This window comes from Rhamphochromis longiceps, linkage group LG19 (assembly GCF_057381845.1).
Source record: "Rhamphochromis longiceps isolate RC_006_pf linkage group LG19, R_longiceps_female_GT1.1, whole genome shotgun sequence".
NCBI lineage: Eukaryota > Metazoa > Chordata > Actinopteri > Cichliformes > Cichlidae > Rhamphochromis > Rhamphochromis longiceps.
The window spans coordinates 18695228-18722471 of NC_140575.1; the positions used below are offsets into that span (position 1 = coordinate 18695228).

General features: G+C 39.8%; 1 protein-coding gene across 1 annotated transcript in view; it reads left to right on the plus strand.

Annotated features, from left to right (window-relative positions):
- The first annotated feature begins 11306 nt into the window (after window positions 1-11306).
- Window positions 11307-27244, plus strand: part of LOC146646530 (uncharacterized) — a 29096-nt gene continuing 13158 nt past the window's right edge. The window contains exons 1-59 of the mRNA XM_085392240.1: window positions 11307-11361; window positions 11460-11476; window positions 11576-11591; window positions 11771-11792; window positions 11907-11979; window positions 12138-12281; window positions 12375-12571; window positions 13280-13383; window positions 13473-13591; window positions 13694-13861; window positions 14078-14277; window positions 14376-14488; window positions 14641-14747; window positions 14955-15122; window positions 15337-15536; window positions 15635-15747; window positions 15894-16000; window positions 16109-16285; window positions 16531-16739; window positions 16837-16931; window positions 17039-17064; window positions 17259-17280; window positions 17374-17401; window positions 17510-17594; window positions 17715-17861; window positions 17949-18160; window positions 18248-18351; window positions 18441-18559; window positions 18662-18829; window positions 19046-19245; window positions 19344-19456; window positions 19609-19715; window positions 19924-20091; window positions 20306-20505; window positions 20604-20716; window positions 20869-20975; window positions 21183-21350; window positions 21565-21764; window positions 21863-21975; window positions 22122-22228; window positions 22337-22513; window positions 22759-22967; window positions 23065-23159; window positions 23267-23292; window positions 23482-23503; window positions 23597-23624; window positions 23733-23817; window positions 23938-24084; window positions 24172-24383; window positions 24471-24574; window positions 24664-24782; window positions 24885-25052; window positions 25269-25468; window positions 25567-25679; window positions 25832-25938; window positions 26147-26314; window positions 26529-26728; window positions 26827-26939; window positions 27092-27198. Coding sequence (XP_085248366.1) covers window positions 11307-11361; window positions 11460-11476; window positions 11576-11591; window positions 11771-11792; window positions 11907-11979; window positions 12138-12281; window positions 12375-12571; window positions 13280-13383; window positions 13473-13591; window positions 13694-13861; window positions 14078-14277; window positions 14376-14488; window positions 14641-14747; window positions 14955-15122; window positions 15337-15536; window positions 15635-15747; window positions 15894-16000; window positions 16109-16285; window positions 16531-16739; window positions 16837-16931; window positions 17039-17064; window positions 17259-17280; window positions 17374-17401; window positions 17510-17594; window positions 17715-17861; window positions 17949-18160; window positions 18248-18351; window positions 18441-18559; window positions 18662-18829; window positions 19046-19245; window positions 19344-19456; window positions 19609-19715; window positions 19924-20091; window positions 20306-20505; window positions 20604-20716; window positions 20869-20975; window positions 21183-21350; window positions 21565-21764; window positions 21863-21975; window positions 22122-22228; window positions 22337-22513; window positions 22759-22967; window positions 23065-23159; window positions 23267-23292; window positions 23482-23503; window positions 23597-23624; window positions 23733-23817; window positions 23938-24084; window positions 24172-24383; window positions 24471-24574; window positions 24664-24782; window positions 24885-25052; window positions 25269-25468; window positions 25567-25679; window positions 25832-25938; window positions 26147-26314; window positions 26529-26728; window positions 26827-26939; window positions 27092-27198 — 7311 coding nt within the window. The remainder of the gene's footprint in view (window positions 11362-11459; window positions 11477-11575; window positions 11592-11770; window positions 11793-11906; window positions 11980-12137; window positions 12282-12374; window positions 12572-13279; window positions 13384-13472; window positions 13592-13693; window positions 13862-14077; window positions 14278-14375; window positions 14489-14640; window positions 14748-14954; window positions 15123-15336; window positions 15537-15634; window positions 15748-15893; window positions 16001-16108; window positions 16286-16530; window positions 16740-16836; window positions 16932-17038; window positions 17065-17258; window positions 17281-17373; window positions 17402-17509; window positions 17595-17714; window positions 17862-17948; window positions 18161-18247; window positions 18352-18440; window positions 18560-18661; window positions 18830-19045; window positions 19246-19343; window positions 19457-19608; window positions 19716-19923; window positions 20092-20305; window positions 20506-20603; window positions 20717-20868; window positions 20976-21182; window positions 21351-21564; window positions 21765-21862; window positions 21976-22121; window positions 22229-22336; window positions 22514-22758; window positions 22968-23064; window positions 23160-23266; window positions 23293-23481; window positions 23504-23596; window positions 23625-23732; window positions 23818-23937; window positions 24085-24171; window positions 24384-24470; window positions 24575-24663; window positions 24783-24884; window positions 25053-25268; window positions 25469-25566; window positions 25680-25831; window positions 25939-26146; window positions 26315-26528; window positions 26729-26826; window positions 26940-27091; window positions 27199-27244) is intronic.

Here is a 27244-nt window from a genome sequence, read left to right on the forward strand (position 1 = left end):
CAGTGTGATGCATAGCCAGTAGGGCCCTGATGACCATGCAGCACTCTAAAGGCCAAAATCCAATTCCAAAAGTGGAGTCTGAATTTAAAGGAGAGCCAGTGCAGCTGGAGTGTGACATGTGCGTATTTAAAAGAAGCCTCACAGCAGAATTCTGAGCAACACTGCTAATACAGTGGATGCAAAACAGCCTTTTCCAGTAATGGGAATAATATACGATCCTTTTCTGAAATCTGTCCAAATGACTCATACAAGCCACCTGTTTCACGTCCTGAGTGCCAAAAACGTATTGGTTGCACCGGTCTGCCTTGTTGTGTGATGCCACTCAACACAGAAAACACTTTGCATGCTACCTAGAAGTGCAAGAAACAAAGCTGTGAAAAGTTTTATTATTCTTTCTGTAACTCTCTTCATCGTGACCTCATCCAACACGCACAGAAAAGAAATAAAAAAAATCTGTCTTCTACATTTATAGAAAGTAACCAATATTGGAATTTTGACTGATATCTGGTTAAAATGTAGTAAGTTCAACTAAATATGTTGCACCAGAAAAACACCCACAGTCTAAGCAAAAGACAAAGACGTCCTGTATACATACATTTACTATATATATATATCTATATATATATATATATAATTTTTTTTTTTATGTATCAAAAAGCCTGCTGAGGGGAGATTGATAAACATTTAAGAATTTAAGAATTTAGCTTTAGTTTATCCTTCACATGATCAAGAATCATTAACTATGACTTCAGACATGTGTATTTAAGTTTTGTTTTGTTTTAATCAAGTATTTCTTACAGTTATTTTTTAAAAAGAGTTGGCCCATTCACATGGCAAGAACAAAGGCGCTGATGTTTTTGTTTTTTATAATATTACTAGTATTAAACTACATTTAAGTCCCCAACAGATAAGGATTGTATGAATGAATGTTCAAATGTTAAAATTAATGACAGCACAAGAAGAAAAAACACTGAACAAGCACAGCTCGTTTGGGAGGGTTTTCATGAGAAAGCTTCTCTGATAAACATGGCAGCACTGCTTAGGTTTGTAAAGCAACATTTGATAAAACCACAAGACTTGTAGAGTAATCTGTTTTTTTACAGATGAGACCAAATTGAAGATGTTTGGTCATAATACACAGCACCACATTTGGAGAAAGCCAAACACCATGCCAACTGTCAGCACAGTGGTGGAGAAGTAATGATTTGGACCTGGGCATCACCTCGCAGTCATTGAGTTGACCAAAATCCCTCTGCATATAAAAGTAGCACAAGGTGACACTTTTTTGTTGTGCCATTCGCTTAGCTAGTTTCACCAATGTATAATTCGCAGCAATTTTCTTGGCACTTAGCACCAACACTGCATTTTCTCTTCCATGGCTGCTGTGTCTGTTGGGAAGGTGTTAGTTCTGTGTGGCAATGTCCTGATAACACAATGAGCTTGCATCAAGACGTTAGGTTAACTGCCCTTTCTAAATTGCCCATATGTGCAGATTCGAGTGTGCGTCTCTGTCTCTCTATTATGGCCTTGTGACTAACTGGCAACCTGCCCAGTGTGTACTCCACCTATCACATTGCGTTACATGTGATGCCTTTCAGACTCTCCCACAACTTCAAGAATAAGTGGTCACGAAAGTGGGAATAAAATAATTGGCACATAATTTGCCCTTTTCAGGTAATGAAGTTACAGGCAAGTCTTACTGATAACAATACAGGAGCTGTCTATATTCAGTTACCTTGCAGCCTCTATGAAATATTCTTAGCTTCGTCTACACCTCACACCTGATATCTGAGGGATCTCATGGTCAGTGAACAGTTATATAATTTCAATAGTTGTTGCTGTTATAACCATTGTATCCTTCTTGGAGCTCTATTTTATTATTCTGTAAACAACTTTGTAATTATATTTTGAAAAGCTTTACACAAAGCTTTTTAGTATATTAAGTTGTAGATCTCAAAGCCCACTAGGCCATAACTGTCTTCACACATTATTAATCTCAGTGAGACCTACCTGAATAAATAAAGGATATAGATATTAATACTTTGACATTACTAGTGGTAACACTGATAGACTTTTTCACAACAGTTCATCAGGCAAAATCCCTTCTCTCAGATGAGGTATTTTGGACACTTTTGCCTACTGCTCTGCTTTCTGACTTTCATGGCTGCAGACACATAGTATAGACAGATGCCAGAGAAATACTTCAAGACCACCAATCAAATCTATTGATTGTGTTAGACAGCAGAGTTTCAGAGATTACTCTTTTGGGGAATATGCAATAAAAATGAGAGACCTTGTGAAACAATCCTTATTATTTCTAAAGAGGTGGAGAACTTTTGTTGACTCCTCCTGTCTTATGTGACCATTTTTTGTTTGTGTTATAAGTTCTGGTGTACTCCTAATGTAGGTATTTAAAACTTTCCTGAGGCTGCTATATGAGTCATCTTGTTGAGCCTCATCAAGGCAGGGTTTCAATTTAGAATTCCTAACAGCATCTGGTTCCAAGGATTTGCCTCAGTAAATAAAGAAACAACACAACTTCATTCGCTGACTTCATTAAACAATCAGAGTAAAAAAATGTGCTGGGTGTGTGTGGGAACTAAAACACTGGTCTAAAAATAAACACTGGTGGAATTATTCTGCGAAATTATAACTACAAACAGGTCAAATGTGCAGTAGGAAACCTCCGTGGTACATCTTTCTTACTGATTTATATAAGTCTTATTTTCTGACACCATGTGTGAAATATAGTGCCTTTGTTTAAATAGCTATGTTGCTGTAAGAATATCTACATTCCTCTGGTATTTTCTAAAAAAGAAAATTCTAAAGTAAAATGAGTGATTTTTTTTTCTGTCGTTCCTGTCATGTTAAAAAGAAAGTACAGCGCAACCAAAAAACATTCAAGAACATTCAATCTTCCTAGAAGTTTTTGTCTCAGCAAATTCTTCCCAAGGTCAGACCATGCAGAGTGCAGATAATACGTAAGTTCAAGACTGTACTTTCCTCAGTTAGCATGATAAATGTTTGAGTTCGTGACAGTACAATCAGAAGAAAGCCTGAGCAAGTAACGGAAGGCTCGCCAGGAGAAAGGAGGATTTAAGTTTCTAAAGTTGATAAACCACAAGACCTCTGTAAAAATTTTGTCTGGATAGCTGAGATGTTTGGAGAAAAACAAACATCCCATACTGTCTGTAAAACATGGTGGTGGAATGTCTGTTTTGCAGTCACAGGACCTGTACAGTCATAAAGTAGACCAAGAACTCCTATGTATACTGTACCAAAGTGATCTAGAGTCAAATTTGAGGCCATCTAAAGCTTGGCTGAAATTCTATCATGCAATAGCAAAATGATCCCAAGGTGTCGTAATTATCCAGAAACTGTCCAGACCTCAACCAGATTCACATGCTGTAGGAGGGTCTTAGGAGAGATGTGGATAAACAAATGCCTTCAAACTTTAATGAACAGCATTTTAAAGAAGAGTGACCCAAAAGTCTTCTACAAGAACATGAGGAACTAACAAAGTTATTTTGCTGCTGAAGGCCATAATACACACTGTTGAGTGATGGGAAGTACCTTCTTTTGCTCCTTCATTTTGAGACATTTTTTGTTAAGTAAATGATACAGTGTAACACTGATAAGTGTAGAAATATGTATCCTCTATGGAAAATGTGGCATTTTAGGTAATGGATCTTACATAGAATGACCATGAATAATGCTTCCACAATACAAATCTAACCACTAACCAATAGAAATGTGGCATGAAATGACATGCTAATATATTCAACACTGGCCCAATGCACAAAAAAGCTTAACAAACCTAAATGAGCTAGATAAGGGGAAAACGTACAAATATTTGTTTAGGATGTCAAAAAGAAGATACTCTAGTCACTTGTAGCAACCAGTTGTTGCATGGGAAAAATGTTTATTCCACAGCTGGTTGCAGCTGGTTGTTTGACAGTCACTGTGAAATTGATTGCTAAAATAGTAACTAAGTCTCAAGACTGGTTAATGACTCCCAGGTAACCACCTGTTGTGCTAACGTGTTTGTTTGTTTATCCACCTTGAGGAATCACCAGTTAAAACACTTTATTATGATTATTATTTATTAAAGCACTGAACAATTAAAAATTATCATGTACATGGATCTCTTCTGTTTAGAAATTTGATAGGCTGTAAAATAGTTAGCTGGAGTCAATCTTCCCAGAAGAGAATAACCTCAATTCACAGATTTTTATATGAGAATTTGCATCTATCTGATCAGTTAAAACCGATGAGGAGAAGCTACTTGCTTTGCAGGACTGAGCTATAGGAGGTGGCCGTGACCGATACCAGGCGCCAGTTATCGTGCCTTCAGCTGCCCCCGCACATTCTTTTATAGTAATATGTCTGCAGGTTTCTAAGTAATTATTCAATCAGTAAAAACTTATAGATTCTACTAATCCTAAATAAAGATCAAACCCATCAGCTGCTAGAAAATATTCATACTCTTTGGTCCAGTCATGGCAGGCCTCAGTTACACAGGCCTAGAGACCAGTCAGTGACCCTCTATCCTTTATTAGTCTATAGAATATATTTCCTGACTGGTTGGTAAATGGTTGCAGGAGGTTGCTGGCATTCACAGGTGGGAAACTGTTCACAAAGATGCATGGGCTGTTTCTCTGAAAACCAAAAACTTTAACAGGAAGTTGTTGACTATTCTCTAGAATTGTGTGACTGATATGATGTAAGAGTGGACTAAGCTATCCTGCAACTGTCTATTTGTAGATGGTAGACAGTTGCAGGATAGCTTAGTCCACTCTTGATGAAATTATTCTTGTTGGGTTATATATATAAAGTATTTCAAAGACAAACAAGTTTTTACTTGTACAAGTATGCTGGGAAAGTCAATGATATCCATTCAATTTATTCATATGACTGTAGCTAGAGTATAACACTGCTCCAGTAGGCAGTATTACAAAAACTCCTTGCAGCCGTCTCACTTTTCTGCATGACACAACTGGTTTTGTCACATTACCCACAATGCATCATTGTTGCTTAGCACTGAATACAGAACAGTGTGCAGTGGCCAATGAGATCTCTAGCCTTAATAAAGCTGTAGTTCTGCTTTAATCAGTTCATGACTTTCTTACGTTTTAGCCGCAAACCTCATTCCCTCACCCAGCATTAAAGCCAATGATTAGTTTCATGGAGCTGCTTTGTTTTCCCAAACTAATGAATCAGTGATGAAAAAAATATCTCACATATGTAGCAAATACTCACATCAGTCAGTCATATGAGCATGCACATAATCCCATTTGGAGTTTATATGACATGCTTTCAAGAAAGCAAAAGATGGAAGATGCTTGCACCTTCATGCTGTAAGTATGAATAGGTGTCAGTTATTATCCATCGAGAGTTTACTGACTAAAACAGTCCACTGCAGATTACAACTAACTGGTAAAGACGTACCTTTTTCTAGAACTTATAGAAGTTATTATATGAAATCTGGGTAGAGTTCACGCAGGATATTATTTAGGTATCTATAGTGAAAGGCTTGCTCTTATTTTAAATAGATTGTTTTAAATAGATGTTTTTTAAAATTTTCCTTTCCAGTCACCTTTCTCACTCACTATGTGTTAATAGACCTCTCTGCATTGAATCATATCTGTTATTAATCTCTGGCCGCCCCTCCCTGAGCCTGGTTCTGTCGGAGGTTTCTTCCTGTTAAAAGGGAGTTTTTCCTTCCCACTGTCACCAAAGTGCTTGCGCATAGGGGGTCATTGTTGATTGTTGGGTTTTTCTCTGTATCTACTGTACAATATAAAGCGCCTTGAGGCAACTTTTGTTGTGATTTGGCGCTATATAAATAAAATTGAATTGAATTGAATTGAAAATTCATCTAAATCCTTGACCTACTCTGATGCATGCTCATGTAGCTGAGCACTTGAACACAGTTGAGTGCCACTGCCAGAAAGATGGAAAAATACAGGAAATCTTTAACCTCTCATAGCACCAGCAGTAACTTTCGATTTAAGCTCCTTATTGTATCATATTTTGACTTTGGTTTACTGAGCTCTTCACTTTTTCTTAAGTGTATTTTGTAATGTTCCATACTATATTGTATTTCTTTTACTGAGCAATTTTGTTTTTCATATTTTTCACAACACATAATATATACACAACACACAAAACAGTAATTTCCCAACATTGGCCATAGATATTATCTTATCTTACCTTACCAATGACCGGCTTGTGCTTTGAAGATTGTGATAGCTTCTCCTTAGCTTTGTGCAGTCTTTCAATGTGCATTTCAGTGAGCATTTGAAAAATGTAGTCTTTTGTAACGCTATTCCTGAAGGTTTTGCACAATAGATATAACATAAACATCAAAACCCTCTCAAAATTTTCACAACTCTTTGCATCTCCTGGGCAACAAACGTTATCACTGAACATCTGATAACTATACGATATTAATAAGTGATGGCAATGCACATAAGAAAGTGAAAATTAGTTTTTCTAGAATGTACCAAATTTTCAACGTCTTGATGCATGCTCAATCATCCAGGTGAGGAAATCCCAAAAACATTAATTCTGTTCATCTAGACGTAACGTTTTCAGCGGGAGAAACGTTTTGTCACTCCTCCAAGTGACTTCTTGAGTCTCAGCTGACTGGAGGTTTCCCCAACCTTATAAACAGTACCTTTACAAAATGCACCACTGAATGAAACATGGGCAGTGAGGTCAGATTCTTGATCATTAATATGCAAATTGTCATGACCATTGATCAACAACAACGTCACAATAAGACGTTTACAATTCTGGGTTCCAAAGATTATACTACCCCTTTTCCCTACTTCTTTTTAGACAATATGTGAAAATGTGTTTGAATGGGAATCCTGCTGCGTGGGTGTCACAGGGGTGAAGAACAGTAACACTGTCAATAATTTAGCAATGACACAACAGTAATTGCACCTGAAAAAACAGGTTTAACTGTTTTGCTTTTTAGGCGTGTCATCTTTTAACACATTAGAGTTACTGGCATCAAAGATTAAGTGCTACATTGGAATGTTTGATTGATTGATTGATTGAATCTTTATTTTGAACATGTTGAAAAAGTATAAAAAAAAAATAGAATTAAAAGAGACAAATGAACAAAGCAAACAAAAGGAAAATGTTAATAGGTGAATATGCGATTGTATAGGAATTTCTTTTATTTATGTATTAATCACATTATTTTATTGTATAATGCCTTGGTGCCACTGGATTTTAACATGTCTGACACCCATACTGAAGACAAATGGTGGGGGTGTAGTAGGGCTGCACGATTAATCGTTAGAAAATCGCGATCTCGATTCATACTTATGTGGATCTCATTTCCAAATGACAACGATTTAAAGAAAAAAGAAAAAAAAAAGACGACGATTGTACCGCATTTTGATCCGGGACGTAATCTGCATGAAAACAAGCGCTCACTCTTCCTGCTCAACAAATGACAAGGGCGGAGCCTTATACCACGTGATACAGAAGCTGTGCAGTGTGATGCTAAAATTAGCAGGGAAAAAACAACGGAGAGCACGTCAGGGATGACGAGAAAGTGACAGGAGAAAATCCGTCCTGGTCAACCACCCAAACATCAATAACGGGAACCTTATACAGTGCTTCGCTATACACGTCGAACTCCCGCAGGCACAAAGAAATTTTGGAGGCTATTACTTATCACCTGACCAAAGATATGGCTCCCATCAACACTGTGCAAAACGAGGGATTTAGGAAAATGATCAACACCCTAGACAAACGCTACACAGTGCCGTCCCGCAACTATTTTCTATTGTTGCACTACCTGCTCTATACACGCAGTGTCGAGCAATGGTGGAGACGGAATTTCAAGCAGTACAACATTTTGCGGCAACAACAAAACATGAGACATTTGTTGTTTTTATGTTTATTTATTGTTTTTATGTTCAGTTTCAACTGTTGCGAAGTTGATGTGCAGTTAATAAGTGCAATAAATATTTATACTGGAAAAGAAAATCGTGAGAGAATCGTGATCTCAATTCTAAGCCAAAAAATCGTGATTCTCATTTTATGCAAAATCGTGCAGCGCTAGGGTGTAGTAAGGAAGTTGGGGGAAGCAGACCAGAGTCTTTTGTCTCTTTGAGGACTCTGGGAAGTAGCAAGGGAGTGTGAACCTTAAGGTGTGAAACAGCTGTGTGCTGCCTTTTGTTCCTGAAGAAGGTATTTAACTGAGAGCCATGCTAGGCTCAGTGAGAACTCTGCTGACCGTCTGTCCCGCGGACATGCAGGGGCTCCATCAAGCTTGGTTGTCTGTTGTCTTTGTGTGTTTGGATTAAAGAATGTTAGCTACCGCTCACTGCTCGTCTGCAGGCTTTATTTAAATGGAAAACTTCCACAACACTATCTGAAATGGTGTCATGTTTTATCACCACATAATACAATGCTGCATTTTCTGTACATGCTCTGGTCACGTGTCAGATTGATTATTACAATTCTATCCTTGCAAACGTCTCTATAGACATCAACTGGTGTAAAATGCAGCTGCTCATCGTATTACCAGACCTTTCTATAGAAAATATTAATACTTTCTTTCAACAGCTTCACGGGCTCCCTGTAAAAATACTGCATAAATGTTAAGATTCTGTTTCTTACTTTCAAATCTCTCCATGATCTCGTACCTCCATTTATCTCTGATCTTCTGCACATGGCCACTCGTTCCTGTACTCTGAGATTTTCCTTTTCGGTTGCTCTTGTTATATTCCCTGCTCGCCTGACTATCTGAACACTATGAGCTTTCAGCCAAGTGGTGCCTCATATTTGGAACTCTTTCACACCACATTTGCATTATTGACCCCCTATCTCCAAAGCCAATGTTAAAACACATCTTATCAAGCGTTCCTATTCTCTTTGATTCTTTATTGCTGACTTTTTAATTATATGATGTTTTCCAACTGTTGGAACCTCTTGCATATTGTGATTTTGGTAGTTATTTCCCCAAAAGTTCATCTGGAAGTAGTGTTTTCAGTGGGATAAACATTTCATTACTCATCACAGTGACTTCTTTAGGTATTTAATTGCTTGTAAGGTGTCTTTGAGTGTCTTGAAAAGCACTTTGGTCTCAGAATCTCATCTCTGCTTTTCTGGTTCTGTTGGCTTCATCGGGTGATGGCCTCCAGCTCGCACTGGAACGGTTTGCAGCCGAGTGTGAAGCAGTGGGAATGAGAATCAGCACCTCCAAATCTGAGGCCATGGTCCTCATACGGAAAAGGGTGGAGTGCCCACTCCAGGTCCGGGACGAGTTCCTGCCCTAAGTGGAGGAGTTTGAGTATCTCGGGGTCTTGTTCGCGAGTGACGGGAGAAGGGAGCAGGAGATCAACAGACGGATTGGTGCTGCAGCCGCAGTGGACGCTGCACCAGTCTGTTGTGGTGAAGAGGGAGCTGAGTGTAAAAGCGAAGCTCTCAATTTACTAGTCGATCTACGACACTACCCTCACCTATGGTCACGAGCTGTGGGTACTAACCGAAAAAACAAGATCGCGGATGCAAGCAGCGGAAATGGACTTTCTCCAAAGGGTGGCCGGCCTCTTCCTCAGAGATAAGGTGAGAAGTTCAGTCATCCAAGAGGGGCTCAGAGTAAAGCTGCTGCTTCCTCCACATCGAAAGGAGTAACAGTTTTAATAATTTAGTAATGACACAACAGTAATTGCACAGCTTCACTTTACTTTCGGTCGTAAAACCAAAACTTGACGATGTTACTGTTTTATTGTAAATTTTGTGAATGGTTTTGTTGGGACGTATCAGTATAACTTTCTGACCAGTTTTATAGTCAAAAATATAACCATGTCAACAACAGGTCCAAACGACACTCATGTAGCCTACGTAGATTTTGCATAACATTGAAACTCATCAACCCGGTTGTACTAGTGTTTGTTGAGCCCAGAAGCAAGTTCTTTGTGATCTTCCAAGTACTGAACAACTACAGTGACTGGGCAGAAACAGTGATGTGTTTCAGCTTTTAAGAAGTATGTTTGGTCTCAAGAAAAGTAAAGTCAAAATTAAGGAAGGTGTTTTTGAAATCTTTTCCTAAAGTCCATGAACTAATGCTTAATGATGAGTTCAAAAGAAAAAGCCAGCTGAATTAAAAGCTTAGGAAGCATTCAAGCAGATAGTCCAGAATTTTCATGGCAATTACAGAACAGAGATTTATGCTAGACTTGTGTATAAGATCCTAAAAGCATATCAGGTACCAAATCTGGGAAATGTCAGTGATAAGGACACAAAATTGAGGATATTTTCAGGTAACGAGATTATTATTTGAGATGCATGAGATTTGCCTAGGTGCCTAGGTGAAGGAAGAAAAAAGCAATGGAGGCTAGATTGAAGACCAAATCAGGGAATAGACAGTTCATGCTTGCATCGAAATTATTGCCAGTACCACTACAGTATATGTAAACTCTAAAAGGTAACGATGGACTGCCTTCATAAGGGGTAACAATTTTATTACTCAGCAGTTGCTGAGTAATGTGAGACTGAGGTGGAAAAAAGGAGGTCTAGGTAACCCAAAATGATATCCTTTTTGTTTTCTTTTTAGCCATAAACATTGATTTAGCCAAACTTTATCCAAAATCATAACATTTCCTTTAACCCCGTTGTAGGTAGTTATAAACAAAGCATTTACATATCAACAGTCCTTAATCATATTTCGCAAATTTCATGTTCTGTTGACTGAATAATGATCATCTATCCAAAGTGTAGTCCATACTGTTTGTGCACAGTGTTTGGCAATGTGTTTACCCAATGGAATCTTTTAGAACATTCTCAGCATGTTTTGCTTCATCTGCTCTAATTTTCTTTTACTCCACCCAGTATATACCTGCTTCACCACTAACAGCGATCTTCAGTCTTCTCTCACAGAGTGAAGGAGTTCGAGAGGTGAGTTCAACCAGTTAAACATCTTTCTATGGCTTATCTTGCTTTCTGATATACTCTGTTATTAATTTATAATCACTATACAGAAGTAAGAAATAATCCATACTATTTAATCTTGCTTTTAGCTTTGGAGGGATTAAAAAGAAAATGTATGTATTGTGTATGTATAACATGTCATTCAAACGTCATACTTTTATGTTCTTTACTATTGAGTTTCTGTATCAACAATTCTTAGATCTAATGCACTGCAATAATTAAAATGCACTTTTATCACTTCATTTTTCTTTTCCAGTATCACTTTACATCTTTATCTAAAATAAAAATTAAATAATCTGAAAATCAACTGAGGGGCACAAAAAAAAAGTGAGAACTGAGTTCTCACGATGGGTGGCATAAAAATGTCAGTGCAAGTTCTGCTACTGTCATCTATTGGCATTGGTAAGTATCTCTGAACATTCAATTAGTCATTTAATAGAATATATATCCTTATCTAACACTTTTCTTTTTTATAAAAAAATCTATTGTATGTATGTCAGGACTGGTCTCTGCAACTGTAAGTGTTTTTTTTTTCAAGATTAAATAATTAAATCAAAAACAATGAAATGCAATGAAATACTGAATTAACATGTTCTTCTATAAATTTACATTACAGTCCAACACAACAGAAGGTAAGTTTTTTTTATACATATAAACCATATGCAATTTTATATGGATATAAAATAAAATGTCACCTTTTTCCTCTTTTAAAAGTTAATCCATTAACATCATTCTTATCCATTTTCCATTAATTATTAATTTGAAAATGTTAATACATGTGTTCATTCATTTTCTTTTTTGCATTTTATAGGACCAGGTTTATCTGAAAACAGGTAGGCATGCAAACTCAAATAACAATTTGTAGACATAATACATTCCAGGGATGTTATTTTAGTTAAAGATGACTTTATTATTCATTTCTGTTACCGTGTTTTTTCTTCTTTAAGCAAAGCCACCACTCATACCAACGGTTTCCAGGAAACTTGCCATGCAGCAAATCTACAAGATGCCATTCAAAGAGTAAGCCTTTTGGAATTAATTTGAGTAAAAAATGATAAATTCATCTTTAAACCTTAAATTATTAAATGTCACCACAAAGCATTGTTGATAAATGACTCCCCCTTGTGCTAAGTTACTGACAGTAACCCAGTCCTTTCACCTGGTCTATGTGTTCTTAGATCTCTGCTGCAGTGGACACACTGACAGGCGAGCTATCCTGTAAAAGGGGTAAAAATGCAAGCTTAACAGATGAAAAGTCGAGGATGGTGGAACAAAATCTCAGGCAGATTGTAGAGTCGACTTTACAAGTGTTCTTTGACCTGGTAAATGAGCTAATGCTTTACTTCAGTATAGTGTAGGTGTAAAACATGTAACAGCTTTTAAGAATGGTAAATGGCAAATTTGTCTTGTAACAGAACAACAATGTCCCTGGATTTGATGTTCTGGATATATTTGGAGTTCTGGACAGCCTTCGTTTGGGTAATGACAGTGACCCCGAATTCATCAGGCTGTGGTTCTCTGTGAAGATGATTCCTCTTTTGCCTTATGTCAATGGAAACTTCCTAAACCAGCTCAGCAAGCAGAACTTCAGCTGCACCTCTTTCCAAGAGATGTAAGTGAATAAATTCCATTTTACCAATTATTGCTGGTGACTGCTGTTAACTGCTTATGGAAATCATTAAAGACATAAACAATTTTAATTGAATATTCTAACATGTAACACATTTCTCACTGTGTATTGCATTGAATGTTGATGTCAGGGTCCCAAAGTCCACTGAAATCACTACTAAAAGGAAGAAAGAAATATGTGTATCACCTGATTGTTAAATTACAAGTCAGACCAAACAAGTTATGACTGTGTGACCCAGCTGTTGTAGAAGAGGCATAGACCTTAATATAAGGTGGTCGTTCGTGAAGCTGTTTTCTTTAAAATAAGAATGTTATATAATGATTCAAAAATTATGTAATTGAAAACAAGTCAATAGGAGAATTTCAACTGAAAATTGCTACCCACGATGTAAAACGCGGTTGGAAACTTTTCCAGACATGAAAAGACTGAGGTTAAAAGAGTTCACTATCCCATATTAGAATACCATATGAAATTAGCAAATTATCAAAGGAAATGAAAATGTGGATGAATAAACGAAAGAAAAAAAGGTCTTATTCTGTGTAGAAGAGGTTGTGACAAAATGTACCAATTTGTTGATTACGATGATTTAAAATATCAATGGGATTTAAGTTTGAAATGTTTGTGATTGAATTATGTTGAATTTTGAATATGTTGAGTAATTAGTTATTGAAAGCTTTCTCTCAAATGTAGCATTCAGGCATTTGGAAGCCAAAAGGCATCCATGGACAGAGACACACAGCAAGCAGTCTTCACTTACTTCATCAAACCGTTCTTGTCAAGAAATGACTCAACAGGTAAAAGGAGAAACTCAAGCTCACTTTGGTTTTTCCATGACATCATGTGGTATATTACCCTGTCAATAACTTTCTTGCTTTTTCTGCAGATCCTGGCTGTGTCTCATCTATCACGGGGAGCCAAGCGTGGCTAAAGGCAAACCTTGGCGACTTCTCTGATTTTGCAACTGTGCAGGACTTGCAAGCCTTCAATCCTAATTTGTCCACTGTGAGTGCCAACTACAGATGTACATCTTCCTGTAAACGGAATTCTTTTACCCAGAACATTTCCATGACTGCTGTCTTATATTATGCTGGTTCTCTTTTGTAGGCTGAATTGTTGTCAGTCCTCAGTCCTTCTCAGGTGGCACAGCTGGTACTGAGTTTGGGAGCCTCCAATAACACAGATTTGATTGATCGTGTGTTTGAGCGACTGCAAGAGGGCAACGCTCTAAAAAATGTGGATGGATTCCTCACACAACTGACAGCCAATGGACAGGTATGCTAGGCTTCTAAAAGGGTGAAGGAGGACAATCCTGGTGTTTTATTCCAGCAGGATAAGACAGAATAAGACATTTGCTAAACCGCTACACAAGTCTTCATGGAGTCTATCATAGAAAAGAATTGCTTGCAGCCTTTGTACCATGTTGTATGAGTACATTTGCAACATGCAGTCTCTGTATTGCTTAGCTTCTTTTCCACCTCAATTTCACAGATGCCAATTTTCCAGCCTGTTGTGAGAGATCGGATCATGAATACGACCTTCATCGTCATCAGTCCGCTTTTCTCCACTTTCACGACAAACGACTATGAACTTTGGTTCCATGTGAAACTGATTCCTATCCTTGCCAGTTTTACTCCAGAAATGCTCATAAACACAACCACAAAAATCAGCTGCACAAACTACCAAGTCATGTGAGTAGCTTTCTTGGAGCAATCAAGATTTTGTTGCAAATGAAAATGACAATAGTGACAAAGAACAGCATGAGAACGTTTTCTTTCAACTGTTGCAGTGTGAGTGGGTTGGCTTTAGTTATCCAGGAGATGCCACTGTACAGACGGCAAGAGATCACACATGGTCTGCTGGGCTATCTAAGAAATGCTGAAAATGCCATCAATGAGCCAGGTAGGGCAGACATAGGGTGCGTTATGTGCTTTCCAGTGTGAAATGTCTTGAAAAGCACTCAGACAAAAAACTTGCCCACAAATTCTTTCATGTCTACCAGTCAGAAACCTTCCTAAATTGAGCACATCCTAACTTTTGTTTGCATGCCTTAGCTTGCAGGCAACAAAATGAGAGTGATGCCCAATGGGTTAAAGCAAATCTGGGTCCATTCGTCCAATATACAGCGTACTCTGACCTCAAAGACTTCAACATCTCTACGGTAAGCCCTACATTGCACTTCTAGTCCTCCCTTAAGAGCAGGAAAACAAAATTGTAGACTTAAGAAGACAAACACAGGAGTTTATTTTGCCATATAAAAAATACAAGCAAATCATAGAGCACACTTTCTTTGGTTGCAAACTGTAATCCTTTACCCACAGCATTGGTCATTACTGCTGTCTGATATTATGTTGATTCCCTGTTGTAGGCTGGATTGTTGTCGACGCTCAATCCCTCTGAGGTGGCACAGCTGCTACTGAGCTCTGGAGCCTCAAATAACACAGATTTTATTGATCTTGTGTTTGAACAACTTGAACAGGGCAACGCTCTAAAAAATGTGGATGAATTCCTGACACAGCTGACAGCCAATGGACAGGTAGGCTAGCCTCCTAAAAGGGTGAAGGAGGACAATGCGGATATTTGATTCCAGAAGTAAACAGAATAAAACATCGGTCTCAACCGCTACATCCATTGTTGGCTATTGTATCTTAGAAAACAAATGGTTACAGCCTTTGTACCATGTTGTATGGTTGTACTTCCAACATGCAATCTCACCTTTGCTTATGTCTTTTTCCACTTTAATATGACAGACCCCACATTTCCAGCCTGTTGTGAGAGATCGGGTCATGAATACGACCTTCATCATCATCAGTCCACATTTCTCCACTTTCACGACAAACGACTATGAACTTTGGTTCCATGTGAAACTGATTCCTATCCTTGCCAGTTTTACTCCAGAAATGCTCATAAACACAACCACAACCATCAGCTGCACAAACTACCAAGTCATGTGAGTAGCTTTCTTGGAGCAATCAAGATTTTGTTGCAAATGAAAATGACAATAGTGACAAAGAACAGCATGAGAACGTTTTCTTTCAACTGTTGCAGTGTGAGTGGGTTGGCTTTAGTTATCCAGGAGATGCCACTGTACAGACGGCAAGAGATCACACATGGTCTGCTGGGCTACCTAAGAAATGCTGACAATGCCATCAATGAGCCAGGTAGGGCAAACATAGGGTGTGTTATGTGCTTTCCAGTGTGAAATGTCTAGAAAAGCACTCAGACAAAAAACTTAAATTCTTTCATGTCTACCAGTCAGAAACCTTCCTAAATTGAGCACATCTTAAGTTTTGTCTGCGTGTCTTAGCTTGCAGGCAACAAAATGAGAGCGATGCCCAATGGGTTAAAGCAAATCTGGGTCCATTCATCCAATATTCAGCGTACTCTGACCTCAAAGACTTCAACATCTCTACGGTAATCTTCATATTACTCTTCCTGTCTTTCTTGAGAATAGCAAAGCAAAATTCTGGAAATTATACAAAAGACATGCATTTCATGAATTCTACTTTTTTGTATCCATAGCTGACAGTTCTGGACGTTCTTTCACCATCGCAGAAGGCTGAACTAATCCTAGATCCAAACAGTGGTGCTTTAAACAATGCAAATGTTGTAAGGGAGGTGTTGACAAGCTTGACAGAGACCAGTGATTATGAGCAGCTCAACCAATTCTTCCAGGCTTTTGCAAACATCAACAAGCAGGTGAATTCTCATTGGTAACCTTACCTCAGTGCAAACATCAACAAATGTTAACAGTGTTCTTTCATAAGCCTGCTCAAGTGTTTAACTCAAAATGATCCATTTCTGATATGCTTCATGCCTTGAGGCATCCCTGCTGTACAGAAGTACAAAGATTTAGTTTAGATAAGCTCCCCCTCACCTCCACATTTCCACAAAGACTTCAGGACTTCCTCTCTGACCTTATTATGATCCCCTTCTCTTTTCAGAGAAATGTCACCTTCATCCAAAATCCAGATGTGCGAGACACCATTTTGAACCTGACCTTGACAGCCCTTGCTCCTCAGCTTAAAGACTTTCAGCCAGAAGACTATCAACAGTGGTTCCAGGTTTATTTGGTTCCTGTGATGGCGAGCATCCTTCCTAGCAGCTTGCGGGTGATCCCCAGTAACATCACCTGTGAATCCTACCAGGCTATGTAAGATATTTCTGATATCCACAGTTAGACATTTGGGTGTGCACAATGCCAAGCTGAGGCTCCTGACAAGTCACAATGAATTCTTTTCTTCCTTTAGATACGATGGTCTTGCGCAGAGTTTGGCAGCATTGCCACTGGACCTTTCACAGGGCGTGAGATCAAGCAAGCAGTACCTCCAGGACACATTCCCACGTATGTGGCAAATAGGCTTTCCTGACTAAACTTTTCTCAAAAGCCCAGTACCAGCACTGTAATGACTACTCCATTGATTTGTTTCCTTTCTTTTTCTTCCCAAACAGGCTGCTCAGTTCCAGCTTCCTTTGTGGTAAGATTAGTTTTTTGGGGTGTGTGTGTGTGTGTGTGTGTGGGGGGGGGGGGGGGGGGGGTGTCTTGCATGGGTTATCCAATATTTGATCCAGGTTTGGCACACTAATTGGGCCAACTGTGACAAAGTCAAGGTATTTACACTTGAAGAAGATGTTTCCACTATACTAACAATCATATTTTCTTTGTCTTCAGTGCAAGGTGACCCCAGTTCATGGTGAGTCTGTCTAAAAGTAGACATTTCAACTCTAAGGATATAAATGCATTCTGAAGGACTATTATCTGACACACAACCATTCTCTTTTCACAGTGAATCTCATTTGTGATGGAGTTGATGGGTGGGTGAAATGCCGTTTTGTTCAATGTTGATTCTGTCTAGGTAAAATTCGTTAACACAGTGCAATTAAGGGGACATTGGATTTCAATTTATTGTGTTTTTTCCACAGTTCAAAACTTGAACAAATCCTGTCAGCTGGCAATTCCTCGGCAGCCCTGTGCAATTTCACCATCACAGAACATGCCTGTTCCTCTGTAAGATTCCTTTTTAAACTCCAAAAACAGAACATAGATTTTGCCCCATTATGGTTCTGAGACAAATCTCCATGAGCTCTGACAAAATGGCTGTATTCTTTGTCAATTTTCTTTTTCAAGGCTCCCTATCTCACATCCAGCAACTTGGTCACACTGCTGAACTGCACACTGAAAAGCCAAAACATATACCCAGTAGAAGTCTGGAAGCTTTTCTTCCAAAAAGCCTCTGCTGTACTGGACCAGGCCCTTGAGACATTTGCTAACATGGTAAGTACAAAATCACATTTTCACAATATTGCCGTTTCCCTGCGTGAAGTTTGGGTCCAGCTACAATTATTTTTCTGCCAATTCAAGGCCAGCAACAACACTTACCCGACCTCGTCAAATGTGCTCGAGGCTCTTGGAGAAGTGAGAATTGACAACTTCAACCAGGCACAACTACAGAGTGAGGAGTTCATTACCAGCTGGTTCAAAACAAAGATCCGTCCGTTTCTGGCCGTTCCATCTTTCAACTTCCTATTTTGCCTTAGCTCCAAAAACTTCAGCTGCCAGACATACCAGACTGTGTAAGTAAATATGAGACATATTGCTCTATTCTGCAAACTTGCAGTTGACTAGAAGTTTAGATGTTGAAAGCTTTCTCTCAAATGTAGCATTCAGGCATTTGGAAGCCAAAAGGCATCCATGGACAGAGACACACAGCAAGCAGTCTTCACTCACTTCATCAAACCGTTCTTGTCAAGAAATGACTCAACAGGTAAAAGGAGAAACTCAAGCTCACTTTGGTTTTTCCATGACAACATGTGGTATATTACCCTGTCAATAACTTTCTTGCTTTTTCTGCAGATCCTGGCTGTGTCTCATCTATCACGGGGAGCCAAGCGTGGCTAAAGGCAAACCTTGGCGACTTCTCTGATTTTGCAACTGTGCAGGACTTGCAAGCCTTCAATCCTAATTTGTCCACTGTGAGTGCCAACTGCAGATGTACATCTTCCTGTAAACGGAATTCTTTTACCCAGAACATTTCCATGACTGCTGTCTTATATTATGCTGGTTCTCTTTTGTAGGCTGAATTGTTGTCAGTCTTTAGTCCTTCTCAGATGGCACAGCTGGTACTGAGTTTGGGAGCCTCCAATAACACAGATTTGATTGATCGTGTGTTTGAGCGACTGCAAGAGGGCAACGCTCTAAAAAACGTGGATGGATTCCTCACACAACTGACAGCCAATGGACAGGTATGCTAGGCTTCTAAAAGGGTGAAGGAGGACAATCCTGGTGTTTTATTCCAGCAGGATAAGACAGAATAAGACATTTGCTAAACCGCTACACAAGTCTTCAAGGAGTCTATCATAGAAAAGAATTGCTTGCAGCCTTTGTACCATGTTGTATGAGTACATTTGCAACATGCAGTCTCTGTATTGCTTAGCTTCTTTTCCACCTCAATTTCACAGATGCCAATTTTCCAGCCTGTTGTGAGAGATCGGGTCATGAATACGACCTTCATCATCATCAGTCCACATTTCTCCACTTTCACGACAAACGACTATGAACTTTGGTTCCATGTGAAACTGATTCCTATCCTTGCCAGTTTTACTCCAGAAATGCTGATAAACACAACCACAAAAATCAGCTGCACAAACTACCAAGTCATGTGAGTAGCTTTCTTGGAGCAATCAAGATTTTGTTGCAAATGAAAATGACAATAGTGACAAAGAACAGCATGAGAACGTTTTCTTTCAACTGTTGCAGTGTGAGTGGGTTGGCTTTAGTTATCCAGGAGATGCCACTGTACAGACGGCAAGAGATCACACATGGTCTGCTGGGCTATCTAAGAAATGCTGAAAATGCCATCAATGAGCCAGGTAGGGCAGACATAGGGTGCGTTATGTGCTTTCCAGTGTGAAATGTCTTGAAAAGCACTCAGACAAAAAACTTGCCCACAAATTCTTTCATGTCTACCAGTCAGAAACCTTCCTAAATTGAGCACATCCTAACTTTTGTTTGCATGCCTTAGCTTGCAGGCAACAAAATGAGAGTGATGCCCAATGGGTTAAAGCAAATCTGGGTCCATTCGCCCAATATACAGCGTACTCTGACCTCAAAGACTTCAACATCTCTACGGTAAGCCCTACATTGCACTTCTAGTCCTCCCTTAAGAACAGGAAAACAAAATTGTAGACTTAAGAAGACAAACACAGGAGTTTATTTTGCCATATCAAAAAGTACAAGCAAATCATAGAGCACACTTTCTTTGGTTGCAAACTGTAATCCTTTACCCACAGCATTGGTCATTACTGCTGTCTGATATTATGTTGATTCCCTGTTGTAGGCTGGATTGTTGTCGACGCTCAATCCCTCTGAGGTGGCACAGCTGCTACTGAGCTCTGGAGCCTCAAATAACACAGATTTTATTGATCTTGTGTTTGAACAACTTGAACAGGGCAACGCTCTAAAAAATGTGGATGAATTCCTGACACAGCTGACAGCCAATGGACAGGTAGGCTAGCCTCCTAAAAGGGTGAAGGAGGACAATGCGGATATTTGATTCCAGAAGTAAACAGAATAAAACATCGGTCTCAACCGCTACATCCATTGTTGGCTATTGTATCTTAGAAAACAAATGGTTACAGCCTTTGTACCATGTTGTATGGGTGTACTTCCAACATGCAATCTCACATTTGCTTATGTCTTTTTCCACTTTAATATGACAGACCCCACATTTCCAGCCTGTTGTGAGAGATCGGGTCATGAATACGACCTTCATCATCATCAGTCCACATTTCTCCACTTTCACGACAAACGACTATGAACTTTGGTTCCATGTGAAACTGATTCCTATCCTTGCCAGTTTTACTCCAGAAATGCTCATAAACGCAACCACAACCATCAGCTGCACAAACTACCAAGTCATGTGAGTAGCTTTCTTGGAGCAATCAAGATTTTGTTGCAAATGAAAATGACAATAGTGACAAAGAACAGCATGAGAACGTTTTCTTTCAACTGTTGCAGTGTGAGTGGGTTGGCTTTAGTTATCCAGGAGATGCCACTGTACAGACGGCAAGAGATCACACATGGTCTGCTGGGCTACCTAAGAAATGCTGACAATGCCATCAATGAGCCAGGTAGGGCAAACATAGGGTGCGTTATGTGCTTTCCAGTGTGAAATGTCTTGAAAAGCACTCAGACAAAAAACTTGCCCACAAATTCTTTCATGTCTACCTGTCAGAAACTTTCCTAAATTGAGCACATCCTAACTTTTGTTTGCATGCCTTAGCTTGCAGGCAACAAAATGAGAGTGATGCCCAATGGGTTAAAGCAAAGCTGGGTCCATTCGTCCAATATACAGCGTACTCTGACCTCAAAGACTTCAACATCTCTACGGTAAGCCCTACATTGCACTTCTAGTCCTCCCTTAAGAACAGGAAAACAAAATTGTAGACTTAAGAAGACAAACACAGGAGTTTATTTTGCCATATAAAAAATACAAGCAAATCATAGAGCACACTTTCTTTGGTTGCAAACTGTAATCCTTTACCCACAGCATTGGTCATTACTGCTGTCTGATATTATGTTGATTCCTTGTTGTAGGCTGGATTGTTGTCAACGCTCAATCCCTCTCAGGTGGCACAGCTGCTACTGAGCTCTGGAGCCTCAAATAACACAGATTTTATTGATCTTGTGTTTGAACAACTTGAACAGGGCAACGCTCTAAAAAATGTGGATGAATTCCTGACACAGCTGACAGCCAATGGACAGGTAGGCTAGCCTCCTAAAAGGGTGAAGGAGGACAATGCGGATATTTGATTCCAGAAGTAAACAGAATAAAACATCGGTCTCAACCGCTACATCCATTGTTGGCTATTGTATCTTAGAAAACAAATGGTTACAGCCTTTGTACCATGTTGTATGAGTGTACTTCCAACATGCAATCTCACATTTGCTTATGTCTTTTTCCACTTTAATATGACAGACCCCACATTTCCAGCCTGTTGTGAGAGATCGGGTCATGAATACGACCTTCATCATCATCAGTCCACATTTCTCCACTTTCACGACAAACGACTATGAACTTTGGTTCCATGTGAAACTGATTCCTATCCTTGCCAGTTTTACTCCAGAAATGCTCATAAACACAACCACAACCATCAGCTGCACAAACTACCAAGTCATGTGAGTAGCTTTCTTGGAGCAATCAAGATTTTGGTGTAACAGAAAATGACAATAGTGACAAAGAACAGCATGAGAACGTTTTCTTTCAACTGTTGCAGTGTGAGTGGGTTGGCTTTAGTTATCCAGGACATGCCACTGTACAGACGGCAAGAGATCACACATGGTCTGCTGGGCTACCTAAGAAATGCTGACAATGCCATCAATGAGCCAGGTAGGGCAGACATAGGGTGCGTTATGTGCTTTCCAGTGTGAAATGTCTGGAAAAGCACTCAGACAAAAAACTTAAATTCTTTCATGTCTACCAGTCAGAAACCTTCCTAAATTGAGCACATCTTAAGTTTTGTCTGCGTGTCTTAGCTTGCAGGCAACAAAATGAGAGCGATGCCCAATGGGTTAAAGCAAATCTGGGTCCATTCATCCAATATTCAGCGTACTCTGACCTCAAAGACTTCAACATCTCTACGGTAATCTTCATATTACTCTTCCTGTCTTTCTTGAGAATAGCAAAGCAAAATTCTGGAAATTATACAAAAGACATGCATTTCATGAATTCTACTTTTTTGTATCCATAGCTGACAGTTCTGGACGTTCTTTCACCATCGCAGAAGGCTGAACTAATCCTAGATCCAAACAGTGGTGCTTTAAACAATGCAAATGTTGTAAGGGAGGTGTTGACAAGCTTGACAGAGACCAGTGATTATGAGCAGCTCAACCAATTCTTCCAGGCTTTTGCAAACATCAACAAGCAGGTGAATTCTCATTGGTAACCTTACCTCAGTGCAAACATCAACAAATGTTAACAGTGTTCTTTCATAAGCCTGCTCAAGTGTTTAACTCAAAATGATCCATTTCTGATATGCTTCATGCCTTGAGGCATCCCTGCTGTACAGAAGTACAAAGATTTAGTTTAGATAAGCTCCCCCTCACCTCCACATTTCCACAAAGACTTCAGGACTTCCTCTCTGACCTTATTATGATCCCCTTCTCTTTTCAGAGAAATGTCACCTTCATCCAAAATCCAGATGTGCGAGACACCATTTTGAACCTGACCTTGACAGCCCTTGCTCCTCAGCTTAAAGACTTTCAGCCAGAAGACTATCAACAGTGGTTCCAGGTTTATTTGGTTCCTGTGATGGCGAGCATCCTTCCTAGCAGCTTGCGGGTGATCCCCAGTAACATCACCTGTGAATCCTACCAGGCTATGTAAGATATTTCTGATATCCACAGTTAGACATTTGGGTGTGCACAATGCCAAGCTGAGGCTCCTGACAAGTCACAATGAATTCTTTTCTTCCTTTAGATACGATGGTCTTGCGCAGAGTTTGGCAGCATTGCCACTGGACCTTTCACAGGGCGTGAGATCAAGCAAGCAGTACCTCCAGGACACATTCCCACGTATGTGGCAAATAGGCTTTCCTGACTAAACTTTTCTCAAAAGCCCAGTACCAGCACTGTAATGACTACTCCATTGATTTGTTTCCTTTCTTTTTCTTCCCAAACAGGCTGCTCAGTTCCAGCTTCCTTTGTGGTAAGATTAGTTTTTTGGGGTGTGTGTGTGTGTTGGGGGGGGGGGGGGGGGGGGGGGGTCTTACATGGGTTATCCAATAGTTGATCCAGGTTTGGCACACTAATTGGGCCAACTGTGACAAAGTCAAGGTATTTACACTTGAAGAAGATGTTTCCACTATACTAACAATCATATTTTCTTTGTCTTCAGTGCAAGGTGACCCCAGTTCATGGTAAGTCTGTCTAAAAGTAGACATTTCAACTCAAAGGATATAAATGCATTCTGAAGGACTATTATCTGACACACAACCATTCTCTTTTCACAGTGAATCTCATTTGTGATGGAGTTGATGGGTGGGTGAAATGCCGTTTTGTTCAATGTTGATTCTGTCTAGGTAAAATTCGTTAACACAGTGCAAATAAGGGGGCATTGGATTTCAATTTATTGTGTTTTTTCCACAGTTCAAAGCTTGAACAAATCCTGTCAGCTGGCAATTCCTCGGCAGCCCTGTGCAATTTCACCATCACAGAACATGCCTGTTCCTCTGTAAGATTCCTTTTTAAACTCCAAAAACAGAACATGGATTTTGCCCCATTATGGTTCTGAGACAAATCTCCATGAGCTCTGACAAAATGGCTGTATTCTTTGTCAATTTTCTTTTTCAAGGCTCCCTATCTCACATCCAGCAACTTGGTCACACTGCTGAACTGCACACTGAAAAGCCAAAACATATACCCAGTAGAAGTCTGGAAGCTTTTCTTCCAAAAAGCCTCTGCTGTACTGGACCAGGCCCTTGAGACATTTGCTAACATGGTAAGTACAAAATCACATTTTCACAATATTGCCGTTTCCCTGCGTGAAGTTTGGGTCCAGCTACAATTATTTTTCTGCCAATTCAAGGCCAGCAACAACACTTACCCGACCTCGTCAAATGTGCTCGAGGCTCTTGGAGAAGTGAGAATTGACAACTTCAACCAGGCACAACTACAGAGTGAGGAGTTCATTACCAGCTGGTTCAAAACAAAGATCCGTCCGTTTCTGGCCGTTCCATCTTTCAACTTCCTATTTTGCCTTAGCTCCAAAAACTTCAGCTGCCAGACATACCAGACTGTGTAAGTAAATATGAGACATATTGCTCTATTCTGCAAACTTGCAGTTGACTAGAAGTTTAGATGTTGAAAGCTTTCTCTCAAATGTAGCATTCAGGCATTTGGAAGCCAAAAGGCATCCATGGACAGAGACACACAGCAAGCAGTCTTCACTCACTTCATCAAACCGTTCTTGTCAAGAAATGACTCAACAGGTAAAAGGAGAAACTCAAGCTCACTTTGGTTTTTCCATGACAACATGTGGTATATTACCCTGTCAATAACTTTCTTGCTTTTTCTGCAGATCCTGGCTGTGTCTCATCTATCACGGGGAGCCAAGCGTGGCTAAAGGCAAACCTTGGCGACTTCTCTGATTTTGCAACTGTGCAGGACTTGCAAGCCTTCAATCCTAATTTGTCCACTGTGAGTGCCAACTGCAGATGTACATCTTCCTGTAAACGGAATTCTTTTACCCAGAACATTTCCATGACTGCTGTCTTATATTATGCTGGTTCTCTTTTGTAGGCTGAATTGTTGTCAGTCCTTAGTCCTTCTCAGATGGCACAGCTGGTACTGAGTTTGGGAGCCTCCAATAACACAGATTTGATTGATCGTGTGTTTGAGCGACTGCAAGAGGGCAACGCTCTAAAAAATGTGGATGGATTCCTCACACAACTGACAGCCAATGGACAGGTATGCTAGGCTTCTAAAAGGGTGAAGGAGGACAATCCTGGTGTTTTATTCCAGCAGGATAAGACAGAATAAGACATTTCCTAAACCGCTACACAAGTCTTCAAGGAGTCTATCATAGAAAAGAATTCCTTGCAGCCTTTGTACCATGTTGTATGAGTACATTTGCAACATGCAGTCTCTGTATTGCTTAGCTTCTTTTCCACCTCAATTTCACAGATGCCAATTTTCCAGCCTGTTGTGAGAGATCGGGTCATGAATACGACCTTCATCATCATCAGTCCACATTTCTCCACTTTCACGACAAACGACTATGAACTTTGGTTCCATGTGAAACTGATTCCTATCCTTGCCAGTTTTACTCCAGAAATGCTGATAAACACAACCACAAAAATCAGCTGCACAAACTACCAAGTCATGTGAGTAGCTTTCTTGGAGCAATCAAGATTTTGTTGCAAATGAAAATGACAATAGTGACAAAGAACAGCATGAGAACGTTTTCTTTCAACTGTTGCAGTGTGAGTGGGTTGGCTTTAGTTATCCAGGAGATGCCACTGTACAGACGGCAAGAGATCACACATGGTCTGCTGGGCTATCTAAGAAATGCTGAAAATGCCATCAATGAGCCAGGTAGGGCAGACATAGGGTGCGTTATGTGCTTTCCAGTGTGAAATGTCTTGAAAAGCACTCAGACAAAAAACTTGCCCACAAATTCTTTCATGTCTACCAGTCAGAAACCTTCCTAAATTGAGCACATCCTAACTTTTGTTTGCATGCCTTAGCTTGCAGGCAACAAAATGAGAGTGATGCCCAATGGGTTAAAGCAAATCTGGGTCCATTCGCCCAATATACAGCGTACTCTGACCTCAAAGACTTCAACATCTCTACGGTAAGCCCTACATTGCACTTCTAGTCCTCCCTTAAGAACAGGAAAACAAAATTGTAGACTTAAGAAGACAAACACAGGAGTTTATTTTGCCATATCAAAAAGTACAAGCAAATCATAGAGCACACTTTCTTTGGTTGCAAACTGTAATCCTTTACCCACAGCATTGGTCATTACTGCTGTCTGATATTATGTTGATTCCCTGTTGTAGGCTGGATTGTTGTCGACGCTCAATCCCTCTGAGGTGGCACAGCTGCTACTGAGCTCTGGAGCCTCAAATAACACAGATTTTATTGATCTTGTGTTTGAACAACTTGAACAGGGCAACGCTCTAAAAAATGTGGATGAATTCCTGACACAGCTGACAGCCAATGGACAGGTAGGCTAGCCTCCTAAAAGGGTGAAGGAGGACAATGCGGATATTTGATTCCAGAAGTAAACAGAATAAAACATCGGTCTCAACCGCTACATCCATTGTTGGCTATTGTATCTTAGAAAACAAATGGTTACAGCCTTTGTACCATGTTGTATGGGTGTACTTCCAACATGCAATCTCACATTTGCTTATGTCTTTTTCCACTTTAATATGACAGACCCCACATTTCCAGCCTGTTGTGAGAGATCGGGTCATGAATACGACCTTCATCATCATCAGTCCACATTTCTCCACTTTCACGACAAACGACTATGAACTTTGGTTCCATGTGAAACTGATTCCTATCCTTGCCAGTTTTACTCCAGAAATGCTCATAAACGCAACCACAACCATCAGCTGCACAAACTACCAAGTCATGTGAGTAGCTTTCTTGGAGCAATCAAGATTTTGTTGCAAATGAAAATGACAATAGTGACAAAGAACAGCATGAGAACGTTTTCTTTCAACTGTTGCAGTGTGAGTGGGTTGGCTTTAGTTATCCAGGAGATGCCACTGTACAGACGGCAAGAGATCACACATGGTCTGCTGGGCTACCTAAGAAATGCTGACAATGCCATCAATGAGCCAGGTAGGGCAAACATAGGGTGCGTTATGTGCTTTCCAGTGTGAAATGTCTTGAAAAGCACTCAGACAAAAAACTTGCCCACAAATTCTTTCATGTCTACCAGTCAGAAACTTTCCTAAATTGAGCACATCCTAACTTTTGTTTGCATGCCTTAGCTTGCAGGCAACAAAATGAGAGTGATGCCCAATGGGTTAAAGCAAAGCTGGGTCCATTCGTCCAATATACAGCGTACTCTGACCTCAAAGACTTCAACATCTCTACGGTAAGCCCTACATTGCACTTCTAGTCCTCCCTTAAGAACAGGAAAA